We start from the raw sequence: 12,891 nt of genomic DNA, 5'->3' as shown, positions 1-12,891 counted from the left end.
TAGCCTATTAAATGTGTTTGTCACTTTTTAGTTTTTGCCACTCCATGTTGTTGTGCTTCTTACATTTGGCTATTTCTGTATGTCGTTGCGTGTTTGATGTAAAATGAAGAAGATATATTTCTTCATTTGCTCCTGTTTTCCTGGGTTGCATTGTGCTGTAGGGGTTGGGGAATCGATACCTAATGGATTGAGACAACCGGCACTAAGTCTTGTTTTGGGTATTGATACTTGCATCAATAAGATTGATAACAAAAGAAAATGGAATGAACACTCTTATTACAGTAATCCATGGACTCTTTGCTTCTCCGCTGTTGTTACGTACATGCGCATGGCGAACACTTGGTTAGCTCATAGACTTCACACATCTTTTGTAATTTAGCATTAAAAACTGATGAAAAATACATTCAGAAGTAGCCTAATAATGATGATAAGATGATTCTATTCACCTAAAATAATGCACTACTCTCCTCCTCTACATTACCTTACATTACTGCCTTTTATAATGGAAGATCGATGTGATTCTGGTCCTGGTATTACTTGGATTGAAACCAAATTTCAGGGTATTGCTCACACCTTTTTCTCTCGGCCACCATACGATAGCCTAGTAATAAATGGGAAGACATGTTTAGAATTATGAGCTCTACAATACATTCATTGTGATCCTGACATGATAATTGTATGGATCTAATGCTAAGCACAGTGTAAACCGTTTAGAATAAAGTTGTACATCTCAACAAAGTGATGAGGAAGCATGATGTGTGTCTGCATACCAATCTCCATGAGCAGACCAGCCATTTTCATCTCTATGTAAATGCTGAGTATGTAAATAAGCCATGCAGCACCAGAGGAGAAGATAGCTGTGGTTGGGTTTATCATTTTCACACCATTTGATCAACTGATCTCATGGCGTACACTTTGCATCCGATATCTTCTAGGACATATCAACTTTCAAGATAGGACACAGTCACATAATAGGCAATACATCCCCATTTCATTCATTCTCTCAAGTTGCGTTAGGGTTTCTTGGCTGTTAGATTGGATGGAAGTGGAGCCAGACGGAGCAAATACTTTCTAACAACAATGAAATCGAGGTGATGTGTTTTCTCACATACCTCCTTATTTCCTAATGCAGTGATGCTGCATTCATTCGGAGCAACTTTAATCTCGTTCCGGAAAATTCCATTAATCTTTGACGTTGCTTGCAATACAAAGAAGTAGATGAAAATGCTGAGCGGTGGAAAAAAACACTGATGCTATATTTTATGTCCTCACACTACGTTACCCAGGCCCAAGTGCAGAACATGCTAGTCTATTTCCCTGCTTAATGCAGCACATTCAAAGTGAATTAATGAAAACCCCCCGCATGGAATGAGTGTTATTGGTGCTGCCTCGAATACCGGGTTGTCAAAGAAATCAAATCAAATGGAGGGATAGCCATTTTGTCCTTGCCATATAGATTATTTATCAATCTGACCATCCGCAGTGACGCATGCCTGCTTTTAGAGTCAGTTCACATACACAGTAGCCTAACATCAACCTACCAACGGCCAGAATCTGTTTTCAGTTCAGGGTTGACTGACCAAAAACACATTTTCTCTTTGACATTATATTATTCATTAAACATATACCGTGTACACTGTCAATAAAATGTAATTTAAGGTGCGAATGAAAGTCTTTGAAGTTTCTACCTTCATAAATATAATGTAATAAATCCGTAATATATGAATCCCTATAAAATGCTAATCAATCATCCAACTCACACCTCTAGAACACCGTTTTAAATCTCTAGCTCCCTGTGTGAAACTGTTTCAGTGTGATGAAAACAAAGAGAATGAAATGCAGGGGCTTGCGTATTTTCAATTTAGCAGAAAAAGAGCAGCTCTGTTGTTTTGTCACAGATTCCGTCTTTCACAATGATCTTAATCTCCTCTTCCTGGCTTCCTGTTCCCGCCCCTCGCTCTCGCTCCTCCATTTCACCGTCATTTGCATGGGCAGAAAGGAGCTTGCACAGAACACATTTCAGTGCCAGGTCCCCCTCATTAAGTCACCTGTCACTTCAGGACCATTATACCAGCCTCATATTAGCATCACCTCTCCTCCCCAATAAAGCACCTGGAGAGGCACTATGAGCCTACAGACTAATGGCAGCCTACACATCTCACATCAGCCACTTCTGCTTTACACAGTAATTCACCACATCGCTCATAATGGATTGCTGATTTTCATAATGTGCATAACATACACAATGCCAAGTGGTGTAATGTATTCTACTGAACACAAAAATGACACCCATTGCAGCACATAATCAAACACACCAAATGTTCTCGCTGACTGTCGTGTACAGGCGGAGGAGGGAAAAAAAAGAGTGAAAATCCTCTGCATTGGCTGCAAGGGGCATGGTAAGTTATCCAACCACATGAGTGCTATATCATCAAGAATGCATTCGTTATCTCATGGGTACAGATACAGTGAAAGGCCCTACAGATTGTTCCTGCATATTTCAATTACATTTGACATGTAGTAAAGGGGTTTGGACTTCAAAAAGCTTCGCTTTGGACTATATCAAAGCTAAATTTAATGCTTTGCATTGTAGGCTTTGATTGCAATGGGGTTGAGGTGTCAAAACTGGCAAGCATGATAATGGCTATACTTCTGGTGGTTTATGGGCCCAACAGTGACCCTCATGTCTGTTAACCTTGCCTCCTCTGTCTTATAAATCCTATCCCGAGAGGTTTATAGGGCTCACTTGTCAAGCCTTTCTAGTCGTATTCAGTGGGTGGAGCTGTAGCACAGACGGACGACATGGTGATAAATTCTGCATCTGTTGAGTGACTACAATGTACAGCCGTGCTTGTTGTACCGTAGGACAATGTCCATAGTAAATGTGACAACAAATCAGCAATTAGAACGATCATTACTCTCAGCCTTATTCAGAGGCAGTGGCTGAAAGAAAGATATTGATATGAGGGTTAAAAGAAAAGTGTATGTGTGTGTGTTTCAAATAAATATGCTTGTGTCGGATGCTCAGGGCCATTATGTCTATCAAAGGTAATGTCTGTTTGTGTCCAGAGGAACGAGTGTGCCTCTGTGGCACACTAAACCCTGTCCTCCCCACTCCTCTTCCCTTGTGGGTTGCGCTTGACTTCCACCGTTTTCACAGCTGCTCTCAGCAGTGCACTCCATTACACCTTAAATCACTTAAAAGATCTGAAGCACCAAAAAGTCCCTCTGCAGCTAATTCACCCTGACTGTGTGGATCATCTCGAGAAAGCAAGAGCAAAAAAACACTGCAACATCTGATTCAAGCCGGATAAAGTGGAATGCTATCTTCATATTGGAATATAAAGGGAGGAATCTATCGCTGCCTGAAATGGACAATATTAAATCAAGTCACTAAATTATACTCCCGGACCGTAGTGCAGTTTTCAAAGATATTGTAAAACACAATACCTCAGATGAGAATCTCATATCTCCAACACGCAGTCACCCAATTCTTGAAGATCTTGGCAGGAGCATTCTGACAGAGGCAGATTCCTCTTTGTTAGGTATCCGAAAGCAACCGCAGAGATTAGGCTAGATAAATAAGGAGGGATAAGTGGGTCTTGTCCTGTGTTTGGTGGCACAGAGCAGTAGACACACAGTGGCGTGACACGCAGCTGCACAGTGCTATTGATTCTCTGCTAGTCTCCAGGCACCCTTCCCTTTCATTCAGGCTGCCTGCCAAGTGCCTCTGAACAGGAGCCCCTGCTCTCCCAATGTCTGCACGTCTGCTTAAGCACAATCAATGGGCCATCAGCGGGGGAGAGAACGCACGACACTGTCTTTACTTCCACAGGGTGAGAGTCAGGGAAATTGAAAATATATGTAGTGGAAAGACATCATGATACCATGCAGGCATAGAGCATTTTTGACTATCAGTATGAAATCAAATGCCTCAAATGGAGGTTACAGTCAGTAGCGGCCCCGCTAGTCTTTAAAGAGCTTATTTGTGACCGAATGAAAAGACTACCCCATTCGTATCTGACTTAAATAACTAGTTGTTAGGCGTGGCTAAATTTTTTCTGCATGCTGAGATCTGAAACAAACCATCAGAATACCTCATTTCCCCTGATCAGATAAGAATTTGAAGGTTACTGGCGAAGAGGACAACAACAGATAGTTTCCTCACTTCAGTGCATTCAGCAGACAATGACAAGCACAATTCAGCTCTACTGTACGGCTGTAAGTTTTCTTTTTTTTTTTTTTTAAAGCACACCTCAAGACAATGATGGATCATGAGAAGAAGCCGACTTTGTCTTTCAGTGATGGGTATTCAGCCTCTCCACCGGTGGTCCACTATGCAGCATATTGCACCACTGCAAGGCTTCAGTTGAGGTTGCAAATCTGTCAGCCAGGCTGTCATGGTTCACAATGGAGTGACAGAAACGTCCCCATTACCAAGGACATTTCAGTTTTGTTCCTCGCACGGCAGAACATCTTTTTCAAATCCATCTTAAGCAACACAAAGGGGATTCCGAGCTGAATGCAGCAATATATTTGTTGCTCCCCAAAGATAAATAATGCACCCTCTTACACAACTCATCTCTCATCTGCGCTTTCAATCTGAATGGAGCGCATGGCCAATGCAGCATTACGTTTGAGCTGGCAGCTTCAATCACCGGATCGTGCATATTGCTAATTATGCACTCATTGGTCATTTAAAGGGTGAGTGGTAGTTCGACTGGTATTGAGTGAGTGCAGGGGGAAGCTTTGTATGCCATTAAGAAGACAGGAAATCCACTAACTAAGTGTCAACCGCTGCATGAGGGAAGATAGAGAGAGGTTGGCGTAGTGACAATGAATACTAATAATTACAACAATAACAAGAATATGATACGTTGCCTGCAGAGCTGAAGGGTAACCAGGTGCCGAGTGCCTGCATCAATGCAGATATGAGGATCAAGAAGGATCCGTATCAAACACATAAAAAGTCAAGCATACAATGCAGTTTGCTGGCATGGAGCATGAACATTTTTGTATCCGATAAACCAAAATAAAACAGAAAACTGCCCATCTAAACTTTGTATTCACAGAATTATGCCTGACACATCTCAAGCACACTCTTACACACACACACACACACACACACACACACACACACACACACAAGTACACATAGCCAGTGGCAATTTGTTTTGCAATGTTTGATCTGTGATGTTATGACTTTGAAATTAAAAGACAACATTATTTCAACAGGAGCTCATTTCTGTGTCATCAGTGGAGAGCAGCGCGTGAGGACTAACATTGGCTGAGTGTCTGTTCAACCTCGTACGTGCAGCAGCGAGTAAAGAAGCGACGGGGGTATTTTTACACACAAATTAGAAACGGTCCGATTATTATTTCCCACTGCAAAACTTAATAATCGCTTCGGGCACTCAAACGCCACATTCACTTTGTTTCATTTCAACAGATAAAAAACAAATGGCGGCCTGTCCACTCATTGACAGCAACTTTTCAGTACGTTAGAGAGCGCACCGCTGCAGCAGCTGAGCTCAAATGAATAATGGAAATAATAATAATAATAATGATATTTATAATCATAATAACCCACGAGAGCATCTGAGCGGTTGAGTGCACACATCACAACACATTTGTAGTAATCGTTTTAACCGCTTTTAATTATTTTATGCTACATCAGCACATAGTACAGCTGACGTTTTTCAAGAGCATGAAATTAGCATTCAAACATGTACTGTACCTAAAGGAAGAGAGAGAAGCTAAGAGAGAGAGAAAATGAGAGGCAGTGATGAGGCGGTGCAGAGAGGGGAAAGTGTGTGTGTGTGTGTGTGTGTGTGTGTGTGTGTGTGTGTGTGTAATCTATACATTTTCTAAACTACTTTGCCTTTAATTCAATCACTGCACTTGTGCCTCAGTTTGCGCTATAAATGCGGTATGCAGGATATTGTATTTCATCCTTTAAGAACTCTCCTGTGGCGGTTGAATTAAACAAAAAGACACCTCCGCTGTCTGTTTATTGGCCACAATGATTGTGTTCACTGCGGTAACCTTTCACAAAGAGCGCTTCCAATAAAAGCCATTGAATAGAGGCAGGGACGAAGCCTAACCTTCGGATAAGGGCTGTTTGTGAGGTGCAAGCTCATTGATAGGCAGTGAATGGCGCACAGAAGCCTTTATAAAGCAGACCGTCCCTGCACTCATATTGGCTGAGCAGCGCTCGAGGCTGTTAATATGCCCACTAAATGCACACCTGTGGCTGCACGACAATTACTTCAAACCTTGGCCGAAATGTGTGGTAGTTAGGTTCTGTACGCTAATTTAACTACTCCTCAAGATTTAAAAAATAAAAAAAAATGTTAATGAATCAGTAGTATGAATCATAAATAAGCAGTTGAAGACTTCTTATTGTCCATGTGTCGCCATAAACATGGACGTTTCATCGAGGATGTGAGCTTTTTGAAACGATGATCAATATTTCATATGACTAAATGTATAAATTTAATGGACTTAAATGCAACCACCTACCCCAGTGTTGTCATGGTGACAATGGTGTACCAAAACGCTGCGGGGATACTGGTGAACTTGCTGGCCGTGGAGCCTTTTTCTGCATAAAACATGACCGTTGCAAAGATAATGATGGCCATGGTGAGGGAGAAGAGTAGGAAGCCCAGCTCGGAGGCGCAGCTCTTCAAGGTGTAGCCAAGGATGCGCAGCCCCGCGGAGTGTCGGGAGAACTTGAAAATCCGAAAGACCCGGAAGACTCTCAGCGTGACGAAAGCACCGCTCACCTGGTCATTGTCGGTCATGACCAGGCCAATGTAGTAAGGCATGATGGCGACCACGTCGATGACGCTCATCACACTTTTCATGAACTTGTACCGGCTGGGGGCTGCTATCAAACGGAGGAGATACTCAACCGTGAATATCATGACGCACGCAGTGTCTAAACAAAAGAAGGCCAGAGCGTAACGGTCTCCACAGGACATCTCCTTTGCCCTGTTGGGCAAAATCCCACACGGAACCGTCTCCACCACGTTGGCCATCACTGATATGGCAATGAAGAAGCCCGTGACATAGTAGAAGACCAGAGCCAAGGTGCTGGTGTGAGGGTTTTCAAAAGCCCGCCACAGGAACTCCCGGGATGTCAGGTTAACCGGCGTGACGTCATTGCTCTGGTCCATCTCCTCATCGTCTTGAAGCCTCTCTGCATTTTCGCGCCTCCGGTCCTTGTACTCCTCATAACAGCAGTCCCCAATGATCTCGGAGATTATACCAAAGAAAGCGAGCTCCTCGTCGTATGCCGATATGCACTCTTGGCGCGGATAGTGTAGTTTCCCCGTGCGGTAAAAATTGAGGATGTGCCTAAAGATGTCAGGGTCACGGTCGAAAAAGTACTCGTTTGTCTCCTCGTGGAAAAAGAAGTCCCTCTCCGTGCTCCCCAGCAAAGTGTCCGGGTACCTCTCTAAAGTGGTCCGCCACGTCTGAAACTTGGTCCCACTCACGTTGAGGATGATGAGTCCGTCCTTGCCTTTCTTCTTGTCTTGCGGAGGGATGGGCATCGGGGTGCTCGCCACGGGCATCCATCCTATGGCCGCCGCTCGGGCGAACGGGAGCCATGCCGCTACACCTGCTGCCATGCTGGCCTATAGTATTTAATACAACCCTGCTCCGGTTATCACAGTGCTATGGTTCAGAGACGAATTGCATCTGCAGGAAGAACAGCAGATAGAGACACTGGTGGTTAGGCTTCTGAGGCACCTATGCTCAACAGAATGTGATAAGAAAACAAACAAACCCATTTACTTATACTGGCACTGCGCATAGCACTGTTGAGTATCACTCTCAAGCCTTTTCCCCCATTCTAACTGTTCAGTTATGGAAGCCTACTTTGCGGCAGAATATGAATTGGATTTCGAAAACGTCACCAATCAATAAGCAGGAATGAAAGTAAAATAAATCCACCCACCTTAGGGAAGGCTGCTCTTTAAATTGCATCCACGGTGAGTTTAATAAAAAAATAAAAAAAAACAGCTATCCTCGGAAGAGAATACTTGCGATTCCGCCACCCATCTATCTTCACTGCAGGCAGACGATAGAGGAAAAACAGTAGAATAACGTCGCATCAACAAGTTAAACAATTCGAGCAGCAGTTTCTCCGCACAGAGTGGTCAGTCGTCCAAGCGCGATCTTTTTCTTTTTTTTTTTTCCTCCTCTTTTCAACCGCAAGGCAACGGTGCTCAGTTGCATGCGTTTTTCCTCGCGTTGCAGCTACTCCTCAATAAACTCCTGTTCCTCTCGTCGACTGCAAGACCACCCTCCCCCTCCTCACCACCGAGCCCCTACTGTGGAGAGAGGAGAGACAATCGTATGCAGAGAGGAGTGGTCCTATCTGCACCCAGAAATTCCTCTGCTGCTTCTCTGTGGGGGGAATAATCAATGCGTAATGGTAGTCCAAGTAGGCGGCATCTCCAAAACCTCAAGTTAATGCTTGTGTTTGTGTGTTTTCCCCCCGCTGCACACTGCGAACCCTCACAATTCGACTTAGTACAAATGTAGCCTATACTATTGTGTATGATACAAATCATGAAATATGTTGCCTAAGGTGGCTGGTATTCTGTGGAGGTCGCGATGAATTTCTGGCCATATTGATGCGCAAAGTCCTTTGAAGTCTTCCTTTTTTTTTTTCTTTCGAAAAATTTCCACTACAGAGAAAAATAAGACAATAGTTTGGGGAGTTAAGAGCAACATCGTTGTTTACTATCAAAACTCTCACAGGATGCCATGACATATTGATTTCAATATCTGGGCTTATTAGTTTTAGTTTTAGTTTTTTTTAAAGAAATAAATCTCAGATCTGCAACAAATCGTGATCAATATTGTTTCTTGAATTGGATCGTTTTGTGATGCTACTCGATGGGGTAGCACAGCTCTAAAGGTCAACATCATTGGGCTACACTGCTCTACTGACATTTTCCAAAATAACCATAATCAATGAAATGTCTCTTGTGTTCCATAACACAACACAGCCATCTCCGAGGGGAACCCAGACAGCTGCGTCCACTGTGGAGCATGTGTTGCGGCTTCAGATCTACGTATTAGAACATAAAAAGCACGTTTCCACTGATCCTTGAACATACTGTATTTCTGACCCGTTTTAAACCCTTTTCGTTTTTCAGCACCATGGACAGCTCCAGAGCTTTCAACACAGTGGCAGACGCCACTTTCTTGTGCCCCTGTGTGCATGCAGGTTTCAGTTTTGTGGTATGTTTTATACTGTTGTCACTTAGCTTTAGATCTGCTTCAGCTATAAGCACACAGGGGTTCAGAGTCATGGGTAAGTACACACAGCTGCAGAGCTTCTGTAAAACGAATGGCCTCTTTGACCCAGACTCCTGAACTCGAAATGGAGTGTAGATTCTTTCTCTTAAAAAGTTGCCACAGCTGTTGCTCTTATTCAAAGTACTGTAATTTGCAACAAGAGAGAAGCAAGTGGCCCAGTGTCTTGCTCAAGGACAGTTTAACAGTATAAGTGGCCGCTGATGGACACACTAGTCAGATCTGTGGCCTTTTGTTCTCCGAATCTCCAGCCAGTGCAACACATTCACACCCAGTCATGGTCCCCTCTGGCATTATGCCAGAGGGAACCAGTTTTTTTGTAGGATGAATGCACAGGACTGTCAGAAGCCCCATTAGTGTATGCTGAGCATGTCAGAGCACACTCAGTGTTCAGTTTGAGCAGTCAGGCCCAGGGGCTATGTATTCATCAGGGCATTTAAATATTCCAGCGGTTGCCAAATGGCACCAAACACAGGCATCCCAGCTGAGCTGGATACTGCAAGCTTGTCAGAGCACAGATAGCCACAGTGTTTAATTTAAAAGGTACTCAAAGTGGTTATTTAGCATTTACATATCCTGTAATTTAAGCAAATCAAAGCAATTTGTCAAATTTCTGATATTTCTACAAAACATAGTAATATTTTCCTCAGAAAATCAGTATGGTTGAGTTCAATTTGCATTTGGTTTGTAAATTGTCTAAATCATTATTAAATCTTTCTACAAGTGAAAACACAGTTCTATCCTGTTTTCTTTTCACAGCATATTGACAGACACATTATATTGGACTAGTCATGTTGTATGGTGGTGGTCTGTGGTCTGGTGTGATGGTCAGAGTGACACCATCCAAGGTGCTGACATACTTCATGATTACGCTTCTTTGCAAGAAGTTCCAAGGTCATTTCAGATGATTGGTGTTGACGCAGAGCTGTGCAGATGATTTAATTACATCGTCTGTGTGTTTATGGATTTACTCTTTGGATCAAGTAATTAGCGTGTGTCCTCAACAAGGTTGAACAACTCATCCCGCATTTTTGTGCTATTTTGCGGATATCAGTTCAAAGACGGAAACTGATGATCTTGATATATATGATAAAAGCATATATCTCAACCAGAGTGCAGACCTGATTTTCAGTGGCTTCCAGTAATAATAATATATAATCAGACTCTTGCAGTGTCCAGTCAGCTTCTGAACGTGTCCTGAAGCCTTTGGGATTAGGTTGTGTAACGGGATACTTTTTGTGAACAGCTCCTTAAGTTTGCTCAGTGTAACTCAAAGGCATGCGTCCAAAACAAACACACAGACTGTCTGATAAACCCTCAGACTTTCATGTAGGCACACACAGTCATCTTTTATTTGCATTTGATCAATTGACAGTAACAGTCTTTCCACTGTAGTACACTGGTGCAGCCCACACTGCTGCATGTATTCTATATTTAGTCAGGTCCAGCTCAGTGATTGAGATGATTAAACAGATGAGTCCCCTTCGCTGGGGATGTGCCAGGGCTTGTTAAGGAAGAAGCGAAGGAGCAGCCACCATTTGATAAGGATCATCAATTAAGAAACTCAAAATATTTGAAACTACTTACAATCTTGTAAGTGTAAGCTCAAAATCAAAGTGAGCAGAATGACTCTTCTATAGTATAAATATTTGCTTGAATGCCTACAATGCCTTTAAAGACAATCATATAGGCCAATGCTCTGCACCGTGTTAGCAGTGGGACAGAGGTCTACTTTAACCCCATAATAAACTTTCTTTTTATGGAGCATTTCAACGAGATGCAAAGTTCATGACAGGCCATAAAAGGGTAATAAATAAAAAGCCAAGAGGATGAGCAGTAAAAATTCCAGAAAGGCAGAAAAAGGTTAGAGACGAATAAAACAGGCAAATTACACATAGTACCCTATTTCAGGCCTGGGAACACCCTGGCATGTTTTATGGGATGCTGCTAATGAATTCGTGAATTGTCCTTGTGACCTCTGGGCACAATGACACGCTGATATCCTCAGGTGAACAGTCCACAGCCACGCAGCCCATCTTCCACCACGTCATCTTCCTCAGCTGCCTCTGCCTTTCCTCGACTCTAATGAGTTATTGACCCCCCTGCGGATGTGTAAAATAGAGTAGGTCCTCTGTGTTCTTTATTGCGTATGGCAGATGGTGTGTTTGTGTGTCTGCATCTCTGTGTCCATCCGTACATTCATGTGTGAAGCTATTTATATGTGTGTGTGTGTGCATGTGTGTGTGTGTGTGTGTGTGTGTGTGTGTGTGTGTGTGTGTGTGCTATGTACTGCAGGGAAGGGAGTTGCCGGGAGTGGGAGGATGATGTGTGTGCTTGAGGACTGTATGACTAGTTTTTATCCCTGTCAGGATTGCTGGGATAATCTGTAATTTAACAACTGTTGCTTGTCAAAAATCTGCAAATGGGCCATATGGGTATGTGTAGTTCGCAGCACTTGTAATGCTACCTGTGTTTTTTGTTGTTGTTTTTAGCAGTAAAAGTATATTCATTATTTTAACCAAACACGTAAAATTCTACAAATGTTACTCGCACCATTACAGGCTGGCAAAAACTCAAAAGCCCTTATTAAATATGGTCTTACTCATTAAATCGTTCTATCATTTACATACAATACATCCTGGATGAGGAACAAGGAGATGGGGACAAGTGTTCCACCCACTAGCGCCTTTTTAATTGTTTTTCACCTAGCTCTTTATTACTGTGTCTATAGGGAAAGTAGCTCTTGTCATCTGGTGAAGAGGTGTAGAAGGGATTAGAACAGAGAAGGGGGGTGTCTGTCACTGTGAGTACTTGTGCCTATAGCTAAAGCACACACACCGCAGTATGTGTCTGGGGCTTTGAGAACTCCTCGAGTACAGTACATCACCGCACGATCAGCCGCTAGTCCCTTAACTGCCACTGCACAGGGCCGCATCGGCATGGAAAATGTAAAGTGTGGCCATGAAACTAAACTGTACCATACTTTTTCTCACCTTGCCCTGTCAGTTCAACCTTGAAGTACTTCTTTTGGCCTTGCAGCTGTGCAGAAAAATACAGATGTGCGTTTATCTCATGGTGTGTAATTAAAAATCAAAGACAGCATGGCGCCCGACTGGCAAACCTTCATCGAAATAGTAAGTATTTTTCCAAGGACATTGTGTTGTTTACCCGCCTCATCTGTTGCACACAATCCCCACTGCAGGGGTGTTGAGCAGATGCTATGTGATCTTCTAAACCTTTCAACAGGTTCACACTGTCTGTGCAGCCGCGGCCCCAAAGTGAAAGGGAGCTTCTTTACGAAGTGTTGAAACCTTTATGTTCCCGCTGCTTCTGTGCACTGAAGTGCTGGCAAAGGACTCAAATTAGCTGTAACGTTCAGCTCCGGCACATTCAGAGTTCATTGCCCATCATTGGTGCGAACAGATTTGCGTGTTGGAACACGGGATTGCATCCGAGATAGAAAAATAGGATATGATCTGTTACAGCATTGAAATCACTTCGGCAGGTGTGAGATAATATTTTATTGGATCGAGCTCAGAATTCCATTGCCATTTCAGC

General features: G+C 43.0%; 1 protein-coding gene across 5 annotated transcripts in view; it reads right to left on the bottom strand.

The window, feature by feature from the left end:
- LOC137881565 (A-type voltage-gated potassium channel KCND2-like) overlaps positions 1-8,528 on the bottom strand; it is a 33,211-nt gene extending 24,683 nt beyond the window's left edge. The window contains exons 1-2 of one of the 5 annotated variants that reach the window (XM_068723555.1): positions 7,964-8,528; positions 6,523-7,704 (exon numbers count right to left, since the gene is read on the bottom strand). In XM_068723555.1, the coding sequence (XP_068579656.1) occupies positions 6,523-7,634 (1,112 nt within the window). In that variant the 5' untranslated portion in view covers positions 7,635-7,704; positions 7,964-8,528. The remainder of the gene's footprint in view (positions 1-6,522; positions 7,705-7,963) is intronic. The other 4 variants (XM_068723554.1, XM_068723553.1, XM_068723552.1 and 1 more) reach the window with 4 other exon arrangements.
- Between the last annotated feature and the right edge of the window lie 4,363 nt (positions 8,529-12,891).

The sequence above is a fragment of the Cebidichthys violaceus genome, unplaced genomic scaffold (genome assembly GCF_023349555.1).
Source record: "Cebidichthys violaceus isolate CVI_PGR_0920_01 unplaced genomic scaffold, fCebVio1.0.p SCAF_3, whole genome shotgun sequence".
In the NCBI taxonomy this organism is placed as follows: Eukaryota; Metazoa; Chordata; class Actinopteri; order Perciformes; family Stichaeidae; genus Cebidichthys; species Cebidichthys violaceus.
The sequence above is the reverse complement of the archived record's forward strand: the minus strand, read 5'-3'. Positions and strand labels throughout refer to the sequence as shown.